Source organism: Lygodium microphyllum, chromosome 15 (genome assembly GCF_053477565.2).
Source record: "Lygodium microphyllum isolate KBCC chromosome 15, Lygodium_microphyllum_v1.1.10, whole genome shotgun sequence".
In the NCBI taxonomy this organism is placed as follows: domain Eukaryota; kingdom Viridiplantae; phylum Streptophyta; class Polypodiopsida; order Schizaeales; family Lygodiaceae; genus Lygodium; species Lygodium microphyllum.
In genome coordinates, this window is record NC_141149.1 from 153,811,524 (window position 1) to 153,826,371 (window position 14,848).

At 39.6% G+C, this 14,848-nt stretch overlaps 1 protein-coding gene across 2 annotated transcripts; it reads right to left on the minus strand.

The window, feature by feature from the left end:
- Window positions 1–460: 460 nt before the first annotated feature.
- On the minus strand, window positions 461–14,361 carry LOC148025239 (uncharacterized). Of its 2 annotated transcripts, none has more exons than XM_087695036.1 (2): window positions 13,906–14,361; window positions 461–1,791 (listed from the first exon to the last, which is right to left on the minus strand). In XM_087695036.1, exon 2 carries the CDS (start codon window positions 1,752–1,754, stop codon window positions 807–809), a length of 948 nt encoding a protein of 315 aa, XP_087551162.1. In that variant the 5' UTR covers window positions 1,755–1,791; window positions 13,906–14,361; the 3' UTR covers window positions 461–806. The 2 variants fall into 2 exon arrangements, with proteins under 2 accessions (XP_087551162.1, XP_087551161.1); XM_087695035.1 differs by having other exon boundaries at window positions 462–1,773; window positions 13,906–14,360.
- Between the last annotated feature and the right edge of the window lie 487 nt (window positions 14,362–14,848).

Below are 14,848 nucleotides of genomic sequence, written 5' to 3' on the forward strand. Positions count from 1 at the left end.
CATGTAACTTGTTTGATTTAGTATACTAATAACTTCTATTGCTTAATCAGGAGGATCTTTTCAGATAGACATAGAATATACAAGCTTCATCTTCTTCGTACAACTCTTTTAAAAAGATAGACACAAACCTATATAAGATTTTAAGCGATAAACTTAGTGAGTACTTAATGCTTGTTCATACATGTTTTGCCCAGTGAACAATCTTGTTAAGATGAAGAACTGGTATTTGGGAGGATCTCCAAAAATATTCATCTTAACGGCACCTACTAACTTCAAGACCAGTTCTTGGATCTTGAAATCTTGTCAATCTAGCAGCTACATACCTCCAGGACGGCACATCCCCTCCACCTCCCCCCGCACACAATTAATTAATTAATTAATTTTAAGGCAGACCTCATAGTTTTAATAAAGGGCCATGACCACCTCTCAGTCTAGAGTATAAGGATCACTGTCAATGCTTGAGAAATATAAATAACAAGATAAGTCCTTCCTTTTGCAGCAATTTAATGAATCCTCATCTCCCTCCATAATGGGGAGGAACAATTGGGCATCAATGCCTAATAGAGCAGAAACAAGTTACAGAGAGCTCAACACCATTGAAATCATAGGAGAAAGAGAGCAAGACGTGCAAAGTAGCCTCAGCCTTTCCGGTTTGGTTGCATATCAAGGAAGAAAGGAAAGCACATCAAGGCTTGATGAGAGCATCTGTATACAGGGTGATTTTGGTCACCAGGTGCTATGCTTGGCAATCGCAAGCAGAATGAATGTACAAGAAAGAGAGGTGCATGCTAGTCTACTCTGCATAATCAAAAACCCACACCCTTTATCCTGGCAACTGTTGCTCCAATGCAAGCATCAATAAAATCGTCCTCAATGAAGTCTGATGAGAAAATTTGTAACCGGTCACCAAGGCCCTGCTTGAAGGCCTGTGAAATAAAAAGCCGGGCATAAGGTTGAATGCGTGCGGTTACTGGCTTTACACAAACCACAGCACTGGTTTCTTGTGGGGTGCATGTGTTTTCAACTCTGTAGAAGTAGTTTCTCATGTTTACCGGTGGCTGAAAAGCAAGATACATCATGTTGTTGTGGAATTTTGTGTATGGAAGGTCTGTATTCGTCCAATTATCTCTGAGGTATGCACAGCTCCAAAGTAAGCTCCCAGGAGAAGGAACAGGTGCTTCCCGTGGCTCCCAAACACAAAACACTCTTCTGGGAAGCAGCTCATTTAATGTCTTCCCAAATGCAGTCACATCTTGAGGGATAAGACTGTCTTTAAGCTGATTTATCAACCATGTGTCTAGATCTGATGGATCTTCATGGCCATACTCGGTACGGATCTCAAGCACAATAAATTCTGATGTTGTCTCGCTAAGGAATCGTATCACGTCACTTATCACAACATCAATCTTGTAGCTTGCCAGCACTCCATGATAAATAAAGCCATCCTTTCCTACCCTGATATCGAGTACACGCACTCCAAGCAGCAGCTGTCTGTAGATGGAAAGACTTTGGCATTGGGCAAAAGGTCTTGTTGTATATGGTATACCTACTTTGTCAGTTGCAGAATCATGTGTACCCGGCCAAACTATGTCACATACTCTGGCTTTGCAGGGGTCTAATATTTTCATCCACTGCTTTCGATCAGAGGGATGGTAGTCGTCTCCTGGGAAGTCCGAGCCTTCAGCTTCCTGCAGCTGTTCAAGTTTCTTTTCTTCATCCACTGCGTTTGCGTACCTTCCCAACTTGCTGCCCATAGTTGATCAGGAATGATGCCTGAGACAGCAAACAGATCTGTCAAGTGGACAGATTGCAGAACACTTCAAAGAATAGATAAGAGGGATGATTACAAATCACAAGTCAAAAACTTGCATCTTTGGGAATATCAGACAGGTTAATTGAGCGAGTGAGCAGCTTCAACATAAACATGATAAAATCTAATGTTGGCGTTCAACAGACGAGCTTCATTTAAAGCTAGAGAAATTGACAAGGCATGAGAAAGCAGAAAAATCCACACAAGTTAATCTTCTTCGCTAGTGCCACAAGGTTAGCACTTTCTCATAGACACGTTTTACCAATTTCTTACGCTTCCCAATTTCTGATGCCTGTAAGTGTTCCTCCAACTCGTTTCAGGGCAACTAAGAGCCCACTAAATAATCGGTGCTACCTGCACTAAAGATCTGGTCATAAGGCTCTCTGTTATACATGATGAAATCCTGTTCATAATAAAGTGGCATAGTGTATAGGCAATTGAACAAACATAAATCGTGAACCACTGGCTCCACTGCAATCAATAGAGAACACAACATGCATCAACTGTACACAGGCAACCTCCACCTTGTTTCATTAAGGCTCAATGTATCATTAAAATCAACAGAGTCAGGTAAAGCTTACTTGTATGACAGCACTAACACACCTTCCACAATCCAAGCTATTAGCACATCATCATCAACTCTACACATAGGCAACCTCCACCTTGTTTCAAGAACTGGGAAGCTCCTGCACTATAGACTTGGTCGTGAGTATCTCATTGATAAAAGGTAAAATCCTGTGATAATACTATCGCAGTGTATCATTAAGATGAACAAGGTCAGGTAGAGTTTTCTCATATGATGTGGTTAACACATCTTTCAAGTCCAAGGTATGGTTCAAATCTTCTATCTTTCCAAATATAACAGGCTTCTCTAGGGCGTAAAGTTCACCCAATCAGAATCCTTGATAGGAATCAACCTGTGATAGTTGATTCCTTCACACCTTGAATCAATCATGATACTGGCTGTAGAAGTTTTTCAAGCTCTAGTGAGCATCCGCTGCTCTACCCAAAGTATAAAATTCTTCAAATAAGCATCCCCCAAAACAGATTGGCTGGTGAGGCAGATTAGAGGCTATATCTCTTAGAAGAGAACAAACAGTGTGAAAGTGGAAAGGAATGTTCTTATCATGATGAGATGGGCCCTTCTAAGGGACAATACTCTAAGAACTCCACACTGAATTCAATAAGCTAATCAAGGAGAAACTCAAGCAACTTTCAAAGTCGTCTTGACTTCTAATGTTCAGTACCACTCAAATGGTTTTCTCTTCATATGATCCAGTTCATCTTTTATTTTGAGAGTTTATGTCCAACATCATTATAGGACCATTTCCTGGCCTTTTATATTATGAGTTCTTATTTGGGCCTTGGCACTAGCCATTTATCTGGCCGCCGAGTTCAGCACATTTACTAGTCATGCAGTTTACAGGTCATTCTAATCCTCATTTCTTGCCTATTTGTCGGCAGCTTCTGTACAATGCACTCAATTCTCTGTTCATCAATTCTCGCTTCTACCTTCCCCCTCTTTGTATTAGCGTTCAACCTGCTACGTAACACCTTTGTTTCCATCATGGTATCAAAGCAGAGACTCTATCCTCCGTTGAAGCTTGCTCGCAAGGTGAATGGTCACTGTTCATAGGAGCCTTGCTGCATTTTCTATTTCTAATACCTGCTCTCACCGGCCATTTTCACTCAAGAATGCCCTTACATGATGTTTCCCACAGCCTTCAAGCTGCTCTGGTTTTTGCTGAAAACCCTGCATTTCACAGCACATTTACATTTGCCTCCATAAATACCTAGCACATGGCTTCCATATTTATAATCAGCATTAGATTGGCAAAAGACAATTATTCTTTCTGGAAGATATCCGTCAAGCCCAACCTGAAGACATACCAATATTGGTACATGATCAAAAGCAAAGTCCCAGTTCCCCAGAATGCTGCAACAACCCCCCGGCAGTGGGAGACCACAAATTAAGCATCCCTAGCTGCATAGCAACACAGAAAGGTGGGAATGGGGCCTCTTAAACAGGGCCATTCCCTGACTGTCCGGAATGGGAATGCATGCAGCTTGGTGGAACCTTCCCTATCCCATTCTTGAAAGCGTTTCAACTTGGGGGGCCGGGGCATTCCAATTGCAGGGAGTGTTGTAAGGAACACCACATTCCAGCCTGCCTGCTGCTGCCAAGTGACCGTTTTAGCCCAGCTTGACTTGACATTTGTATCTACTATCGCCCTTGCAACTTGGACCTTAACTCTTTCATGATATGTACTTCAACCTTCAAGCATTTACTCTTTAGACTTCTTTAGTAATAATATGTAGCTATTTTGCAGCATCGATTGGTCTTGATATGTGATGCCCCGTGCAATTTGTTAGAAATGGAGCAAAATAATGTTTAGAGTCTATCCTCAAAGTCCTTGGTCATCAACCCTGAAATAACTACCATGTGCATCACATGTGCAATGCAACCTTGCACATTTGATTGTTAAATCAATCAAATGTTACTAGCAAGATTAAACCATATCAAATATTCCATGTCCTCGTGACAAACCTTACCCTTTAAATCCTTGCAATTGTCCTCAATTGCATTGCATTGTGCCAGAGCAAAAGTGTACTGCACTGGAATTTCAATAATGCATCACAGTCACAACATTGGCCACTATTGTCTAACCATGCCATATACCCCCAAAACTTACTGAAAATTTCCAGCCAGCATAAACATCAAATAAAACTAAAAAAGAGTCTAGAATTGTTACTAGAAACCCATTGGATGCATCCATAACTCATGTTTCTCAACTGTTCTGACTTCACAGCCATAGTAAAGCATAAACTTAACATAAACCATGGCTAAAACTATCAATGGCATTGACTCACATGCTGCCATCCATGGAACTAGCTAAAAACCATTGAAAACTGAGCATAATCTAATCAGAGACTGATTTGAAAACTGGTCACCAAGTGCTGCAAATGTGATCCCAAGCTAATCACAAACTGAGTGCAAAAAACCGATCAAAAACTGATAAAAAACCGATCCAAAAGTGACCATAAACTAATCTCTAACTAATCAGAGAGACTAATCTCAAACTAAGCATGAACTGATACAATAGTATAGTTTATGTGCCCAGGTGAAACTCATACTCATCTACATATATCTCACAGTGACTAGTACACAGTGACCTCATGGCACACATGTTAGCACAGTACCTTGGATGCATGCTAAATACATCCGAGATCCACTACATACGAGAGAGATCCACAATTGATAGAGTGGAAATGCTACATTCCCCTTAAGCATCAGGCACTACTCTGAACCCTTGCTCTGCTCTGAACTTAGCTGAGCCCGAACTAAATTTGGCTCTAACTGAAAGGAATCTAGGTAAAGCTCCAACAACTGAGTCCACTTTGCATCCATTCATGAATAGTTCTGAAACTTCACTAAATATCTCTTGGAAACTGTACTTCTAACCTTTCTTTCCTTATGTGCCAAAATCTACTTGGATACCAAGATCTCATCCAGCTCCTCAAGCTCAGGCTGAATTTCAACAGATACATCCTCTGGTACATCACCACGAACAGGCCTCAACAAATTAACATGAAAGGCATTGTGTATCCGCCAATGTGGAGGCAATTTCAGCCGATATGCCACATCGTTGATCTTCTCTAAAACTTGCAAGGCCCCATAGTATCTCATACTTAACTTCAAATACAATCTCTCTCTTCCTTTCATCTTTTTCAACCTTGCATTTTCAAAATGCACCAATACATAATCGCCCTTTGTATAGAGATGGGTTTTTTATGATGCATGGACGACTGTGTGTCACAAAGCAATTGAGGCCTAGAGTAATCATTGAAAGTCATATTTTTCATGTATAGGACATGAAGATATTGATGTCACAGTCAAAGGAGTGGAGCACTTTTTTAATTGGCTAGCTTTGAGGAGTGATGTAGAGTAGTTTGTTAGGATATGCATCATATGTCAAAAGGTTAAGCATGATAGGCAAAGAGATGTCGGGTTTGTTACATCCCTTGTCTTTTCTAGACAGGCCTTAGCATAGCATTGCTATAGATTTTATGTTAGAGCTTTCTAGGACACCTATAGGGAATGATGGGAGATAGACTATTATTTGTAGGTTTAGCAAACATGCCCATTTTATTCCGGTGAGGAAAAAAATAAAGGCTAATGATATGGGACAATTGTTTTAACAGTACATCTTTAAATATCATGGTATGCCAAAGTCGATCGTTAGTAATTGAGATTCTCGGATGACCAGTTTATTTTGAAAGGGGTTGTTTGAGAATATGGATACTACATTGAAATTCTCATCATCGTTCTATTTGCAGACAAATGGTTAGTCCGAAGAGGTAAATTCTAGTGTTGGATCTTTTGAGGTGCTATGTATCAGACCATAAGAGACAGTGGGTCTATTTGAAGTGATTGAGGGTGGCAAGAAGGTGCCACCTATTTTGTAGACTAAGAATAAGATCTTTGAGGCTAATCGCTATGTGGAAAACTTAGATGCAGCTTATGCAAAGATAAAGTATACACTATAAAGGTCATGCCTTTGGCCATTGCAAAGCTGATCATAAACATTAGCAAAGTCTGAATCAGCAGCATACTGCTCCTTCATGGCAACTAGCTTAGTGTGATAAACCATGTTGACACCTGAAATCTAAGGCTTACGTGACAATGCATCAACCACAACATTCTTTGTACCATCAATATGTACAATCTGAAAATGAAATATAGAGAGAAAGTTTGCCTCTCTCACATGCTTCTCTGTCAAGTGTGTCTGCATCAGAAAGTACCTCAAAGTCTGATGGTCTATCTGCACTATAAAATCAGCCCCTAACAAGTAATGTTTCCAAGTAGACAGTGCAAATTTCTCTCTATACCATGAAGAAGATAGCTCTCATAACCACAACTTGGCCATTCTGCATTAAAACAATCCCAATGTTGTTTCCATATGCATCACACTAAACCACAAATGATCCCTTAGATCAAGCAACACAAGCACAAGATCTCAAGTCTTTTCCTTTAACTTTTCAAAGGCTGAAATTTCCACTGTTGTCCATCTAAATGACACATTTTTCTTTTGCAAAGAATGCAATGGAGATGCAATTTCAGCAAACATGCGTACATACTTCCTATAGTAAGAACATAAATCCAAGAAGCTGCGGATCTCATGTACAATCTTCAAAGGTGCCTATGAGCATATAACCCCAACCTTTGTAAGGTTTATACAAATACCATCAACCAATACAATATGCCCCAAAAGTGGATTTCATGCAAAAAGAATTCACTTTTCTTATCATTAATGACCAACTTGTGCTTATGTAGCTCGTTGAACACAATGTCCAAATGCTTTCTATGTTCCAACTCATTCTTTGAATAGACAATCATGTCATCAAAGAAAGTGTTCACAAATCCTCTATGTAGCCTGAAGATGCTTGAAAGTTGTTTTAGGCACATCCTCCAGTCTAATGCATATCTAATGATATCCACTTTTCAAATCTATAAAACTGAATATTGCTACCCCTTGCAATCTATCCATAACATCATTGATCCGAGGGCAACCCACCAAAAGCACTGAAAAACAAAAAGGAGATGAGTTGGGCTGAATCAGCCCTTTTTCTAATAGCTCGCTCACTTGACTCATAATCTCCTACTGGACTGCACTGACTTTGTAGGGTGGCCTATCAGGTGGGCTACTTTCAAGGATAAAATCTATGCCATGATTTTTAGGCCGTTCAAGCAGTAGCTGCTCTGGAAGTCACCGAGAGAAGCAATTAGCATACATTTTCAAAAATGAAATGTGATCCCTCTCTAACTTTGACATATTCCCAACTTTTTCATTATGAACCTTATCTTTAGTAAAAACCAAGTGCACTAAAAAGTGATTTTTCATTACTTTTGAAATGGTAGCAACCGATGCAACACGGACCGATTCCCCTTTCAACTTTACATCAAGTATCTTAGTCTTGCCCTTATGTTGAATAGTGATCACTTCCACATGTGAATCCATCATTGCATACATACGATGGCACCATGGCATACCAAGAAAAACATCACAACATTCAAGTGAAGCAATAAAAAACTCTTCGCTATCCACATATCCCTAAATGTGCAACGGAAGCTTTTTAATGAGTGGTGTGACAAGCTCTGCATGGCCCTTGCATGCCATTCCAACTTTCCTATGGATCCCATCTCATCCCCTGTAATGCCTAGACGGGTTGTCATGTCTATAAAGATGAAATTGGCTCATGCAACATTATCAAAGAATATCAATGCATGCTGACCTCTGATTTTGCCCCATGCTCTATATAACTCAATAGCATCATCATTGGATTGATCATTAACAACATTGGGCACCAAACCAATTGATATTTTGGGCTTCTCTTCTTGAGGATCTCCCTGACTTTCTGATTTTTCAGCTTGCTACCTATTAGGACAGTCCTTTGCAATGTGACCCTCTTGTTCATATATGAAGCATTTATTTGCGACTATCAATTCTCTACCTTGTGCCAATGATTTCCAACCCTTTCTTTGTTATTTTGGCCTCTTTTCAGGCTGATTTTCAGATCTGCCCCTTTTCTCAACCTTTGACAACTTTTTATTCGGCTACTCCCCATTCTCTTGAAAGCCCGAATCCTTCCCATACAACAAAGTATTAACTATAGCAGCAGTTTCTATAAACTGAGACATGCTAGACATAGTAGACTTAATGCAAAAACCCTGATTTCTTTGGGCAGCCCACATACGTATTTTTCCACTTGCTCATGAAGGGATACCGAATAATAAGAAGTGACAAGCAGCAATGTATCCCAAAACTTCTTATTGTATTGATCTAAATTCTTGCATTCCTTTGCATCAAGTTTATTCCAAACTGCCATGATATCCACCTCAAAATTACTTGTCAACCAATCCGATGCAAACATTTACTTAAATTATACCCACGTCAACGGTACTCTACCTTACATCAAGACTGTAGACCACCACTGCAATGAATTCCCTTCAAGAAAGTGGTTGCCTTACGAATCTTAGAGGATTCAATTAAGTTTCCTCCTAAATAGGCTACATCAAACTAGTAAATGAAAGTTAAAGCTTTCAGCCTATCTTGTGCACCACTGAAGGCTTTCAGCCTATCTTGTGCACCACTGAAGGGCTCAAACTTCACTCCTTTTCCATCCTCAGGCAAACAATATCAACGGGCCTCCATACTATTTGAGCTAGTTCACATCGACTTGTGTCTTCCTATACGCATGGCCTTCCTCAAGAAAGCCAAATACCTAATGTTGGTTATTAATGATTTTTCTCGATACACCTGGTCCTACTTGGATTACAAATGTGTATCCCATATCCTACTGTGTGGACCCTAAGTCCAAACTTTCTATCACAAGATATCCCCTTCTTGATGCCACTAGATACAAGTGCCTTGTTGGACTCCTTTGCAAGCTTAGTAAACAACTACTTTATGCATCTTGCGTTATCTATAGGGGATCAAATCCTACAAGATCATGTACGACATGGGAATCACTTTAGCAAGATGAAGTGACTTAACTGGGCTAGAGATGTCAACACTCAACATTCCACTACAAGATTTGCCTTCTCCCTGGAATTAGGAGCCATCTCATGGAGCAACAAGAAGCAACCTACCATGATGTTATCTTCTATGGAGACTGAGTATCCGCCCTCTCCCCTACCACTTATGAGGAAGTTTGGCTCCACAGAATGTTGGCAGAGATTGACTTTCCACATACAAAACCCACAAAGAGATTGGCAGAGATTGGCAAAGCTATGCATGGATAACCAGACTACCCTAGCTTTGGCAAAGAACCCCATATTACATACCCGTGAATTTAACAAAGTATACTATTTGTGAACTAGTATCTCTTTGGTCCTTGAAGAACAAACAATAGATACAAGTTACAAGGATGTAACAATTTTGTCATAAGAGGTTTCTTTACTTGTGGATCTATTCCTATGCCTTTTGGAATACACTTCAACATATTGCTTTCATTTGTGTTGTTGGAAAATACATGTTTGCACAAAATATGGCTTTAGGATGGCCACCAAATAGAGCACTGGCATTATGACAAGAACTATCATTGTGCAGTTAGTCATAGCTTGCAAGAACCTTTATGTTTATGATGTTGTAGGTTTTAGTCATGGACTTGTATTGAGAGCCTTTTCGTATGTTGGTGGGTTGTTTTTGTGCACCTACAATTGGTGTGAGCTTTGAGGATGATCAAACATCTTATACGAGAGTGGATAAATCTCTCATTGTGGCAGCTTGTTGTGTTTGGACCTCTAACAAGTAAAGCACATGCTATGTTGAGTTTGACATGTGAATGGGATAGATTTTTTAAGATGCATGGTCGATTTTAATATCAAAAGAAATGGTCTACAGTTACATGGCATCAAGGTACTAATGCTAGTGAGAAAGTAGTTAAAACTTTCTTTGGATAACACTAAGACAAGAGATGGATGCTTTTGGAAGGAATTTGCATTGCCTGAATGAAGTTATTGAGCCGTTGGATCTTTTGTCTTTGTAGACAATGAGCTTTGAGACCTCTATGATCAATATAGTAGACACTCACATTTCTACAACTCTACTCGGTTATTTACTGGTGCAGTAAGTACCACTTTAATAGCTATGGACTTGTATAGTTGTGATTGATAGTTTACTAGTGCGGTGACTACCATCTTACAAAACTATACATAGTAGTACATGGAGTAACAACAATGTTATTGGTTACATGTATAGACATTTATATATTTGCCAATGTATGGAGAATCAAAAGTATACTTGGTTACTTGGAAACATATATAAACAATTTGTACATTGCTAGTACATTAGCAATACATGGAGTAATAGCAATTTGCTTGGTTACTTGGAAACATATATAGACATTTGTACATTTGCCCCTGTGCTTGGTTACTTAAGTATGTATAAACAATTATACATTGCTAGTACATGAAATAATAGCAATGTATTTGGTACTTCGTAACATGTATAGACAACTATACATCAAGAATACATGCAATACAATGTATCAAGAGAGGGATATGTTACCAGAATTAGAAATTGACTTAATTATTTAATCAAAATAAACTCTAATTCTAGTACTTCTAACTCTTGGCATGGTAACCATTGCACTGATAGTGACGGATTTGATATCAGAGCACACAGTGAGAAAGTATACAAGCTATGTGCAACAAGGACAAGGTAAAAGGAACAAAGTACAATATGAAATTTTCATTAGATTGAATGTTTGCACCTTAGAATTGATTACATTGCAAGTTTCGCCCAATAAGAAGCTCACTTAAGTTGCAAAGAAAAACCTGAGCTTAAATTTGATCTAGTGAGCAGCCAATTTATGATTAAGGATCCAAGATTTAATTAGCTGTTAATCAAAAACGAATTTGATTAAGAAGTAGTTGGTTACTCAATTAGATTCTTAATCTAGCCTATTTGGGATATCTTTCTCCCTCATTTAAGAAACCCAAGTTTGGAGACAACCGTTCTTCTCCTCTTTACTACAAAAACTGCAAGTTTCAGCCATCGAACACAAGCTGATAGTGTGTCTAGAGTAAGAACAAAAGCCAATCTTCTCAATTTGGTATGAGGAATCCATTGGGCAGCTCTATAGACCCATTTAAAGTAAGGTATGTCGCTGTTTTTTAATCTAAATTTCATCAAAACAAGTTGTTACAAAACAAGGGCTGAGATCCTCTCTTCTCCTCTGAGATCTAGAGCCTTATGCATTTTCCAAACAACATTGTCATTCTCACAATTTCATTGTAAGAAATCCCTCCATTTGTTAGAGGAACATTGTGGGACTACTCTACATATGACAGCTATCAAAGCAAATGCTCTGTGAAATTGGTCTCAAATGCCGACTGTCATTTTTAGGGTTTGGCAAGCTAATGTGTTTGTAAACATTTTAGAACACCCTACAGTTGAGCTTGGAAGCCAACATTGAAGGTGACAAGGTCTTTGTGCATTTATGGATCAATTGTATTGCATAGAATCGCAAAAATAGAGCCATTCTATCGCAAGACATACATGGAAAAATTAGCAAAATGCAATGCTGTACCTATGGAAGGCATATAGTAGGGAGCAATTGCCCTTTGAAATTAGGCATGAATTGAATGCTAGTTTGCTATGGCAATAGTGCAGGTCTGAATATACTTAGATTGACAATGGATTGGGTGTGCACAAGTTAGAGCAAAGTGTTGGGATTAATGCATGAACAAGGCTAAGGCCTCGTAAAGTGGATCGAATCAGCTTGGAACTAAGATTTGCATGTATTACACATTGTTTGGAATGCATAGCAATGTGGGACCCAATTCGCACCTCCCACATCACTTTTGCAAGTCATTTGGACAGAGAACAACATGTATTTATATATATTACACTTGTTAGAGTGTGAATGGACAAATTTATCACACATTTGGTTAAGGTTGGTGAGTAATTTTATACACCATAGCTAACTCTAAATTCGTAAGCTTCAAAACATGCTAACATTCCCTCAATTAGAGACCATTTCTTTGTTTATATGCCTCAACTTCAAGAAGTTGATCAATGTATCTTTTGATTTGAAGGTCATCTAAAGTTACATATCTCTAGAATGACGAAAAATATGATCTAAAGTTCTTCACTTTTGTGTTTTCACATACTAAGATTTTTGAATGTGTTTTATGCTTTTACTCTTCAGCTTTAACCAGCCTTTTGTCAACAGCATGCCTTTCTTATTTATTCCTAAGATAAGACATACACCCCAAAACCACCACAAAGTGAAGAAAGAAGGGAAAGGGGGGGTATTCTAAGGGTTCTGTGGGGGGAGGGGGGTGTGTGGGTGTGCGCCCTCCCTCCAAATATTAGCCAAAAGTGAGGCCAAGAGCCACACTGGCATTTTTTCTATGCGCATATAGGATAGTTAACGAGCCAAATAAACAACAGCACTAAATCACACTAGGACCCTCCTCCTCGCTGACCCTACCAAGGAGAAGGAGCTACCGAGTGTTCAACTAGGTAAGAGCTTGTCGGCCTTACACAAAAGCATCATGTGAATATGGGTGTTGGGTGTCCAACCAAGTGATGCACCTAGCAAGACTTGAAGCCACAACCTCACAATTATGAGCCCAAGTGTTAACCACTAGGCCATCACCTTTGAACAGGAAGCCCTTCATGTAGCCACGTTCAATAAGCAATTGCTCATCCATGATCCTGAAACTGAGACAACAAAACCTTTGCTTGAATGGATTAAGCCTAGATACTCAAAGAAACATTGGAAAGGTACACAAAGGTAGATGTGGGGTTAAGCTTCAGTTTACTGCTCAGTATGTTCAATGGAACGAGAAAGACTAATGGAGATTGGCTGCCCCTCCAAACCAATTTCCATTAATTATACTGAAGTTACTGAGTTCACAGTTCTTAGGGACCAACACTTGCTCTGGCCTGGTTCGTACATGGAGTCAGATGATACCCTATCAGTGAAGATGATGAATACCTTCAAAAAGATCCACAACATACCAACTGTAGAGCTCTGCTCTACAATTTTCATAGTGGCTGCTGAGCAGCAGAAGTAGTAGTATGGCTCATTTGGAGTTGAAACGAGGAAATTCTACATGCAGGCCAGGACTGAAGTTGAAAGGCAAGGCAGCAAAATTGATATTGCTCTGAGACACGTTCAGATCTACAAATACCAATCCCCACGGCCATTTTCTTGCTTTAAGGCCGCAACACGTTCTCCCATACGAACTACCGATGTGGCTACACATTCAAAATGCTGATTGCCTTCTTAACTAAGGGAGTACATGTGTCTACACATCCAGACTGTGATTATACTGTTAGCCGCTACTGCAGTGCCTTGATTCAAAGGCTCTCTTTTGCATTTAGAGGCACACTATACAGCTGCATTCCAGGAGCTTGCTTTGAGATTTAAGTGCCAAAATGAAGCCACAGCTGCATTTCACAAGTTTGAATCGACATCTGAGGAAAAGCTCACATTCGAAAAAAAAACTGAAGCCAGGGCAGCTCTACCACAGAAATCATGAAAATGTGTGCAGGAAGAGGGACAGGATGGATGCATACCAGGCAGGTAGGAGCAGGAGTGGCCTTGGCTTGTGCTGCATGATGGTGATGATGATGATGGGAAGCTCCGGGTTCGAACTTCGGGCAACAGCAGCGACAGGGAAGGAGCAAAAACGTTTAAAAGCTGCAGCATTGAAGAATCAGCATGCACGAGGGTCATGAGTCATCCTGACGACTAGTACGACAGGATAGCAGCAGCCAGTAGGTAAAGAATTGTCCAAATGTCGACCCTCTCATCAGGAGCCTCACCTACAGCCTAAATCTTTGACCCCATTTCCACAGGAAACCATCCTTTTCACAGGTTGTATTCTTAAGTAACTCCCATTAATCCAACTTGCTGCTAAATAGTGTACCGATCCTTAATCATGTTTTGAACTCGAAATTCGTTTTCTTTTCTAGAAGCCCCCCTTTTTTTTGGGTAATTATTCATCATCAGATCAGCTGCATCGTCTGAGCTTATTGCACTCGAGACGTGCAGGTTATAAGTTCATATGAGCTCATCAACACATCGTGCTGATTGTGATGGTGTTGGTGATGGTTATTATAATGAATGTGGCTATGGTTTTAATATCAAAATGTGCCCCAACTTGGAGCTTGGTCATGCCAAAACACTCTTTGAAATCCAGAATAACCAATGAGAGAGGTGTTGAATCTTTAATAGATCCACGACTCGCTCCCGAACCGAGCAGCCATGAAAAGCTTTACTAAAACTAATGTAAAAACTTTCAACTTTTATGCTTCTAGACTATTCCCAAAGCCTTGTCTAGCATCTCACAAAGATATAACTAAAATGAATTCATCTTTATGCTTTTTGGTTTTTTTCCAAAGCCTTGAATGGCTTCTCACAAAGATATAACTAATATGGATTCGGCTTTATGAACTTTAAATCTTCCTTTAAACTTTTCGAATGGTTTATTTCAAAAAATTTGCAATTCACCTGATA

Coding starts and splice junctions, on each gene's coding strand:
- LOC148025239 (XM_087695036.1), bottom strand. CDS start 1,754: ATGGGCAGCAAGTTGGGAAGGTACGCAAACGCAGTGGATGAAGAAAAG.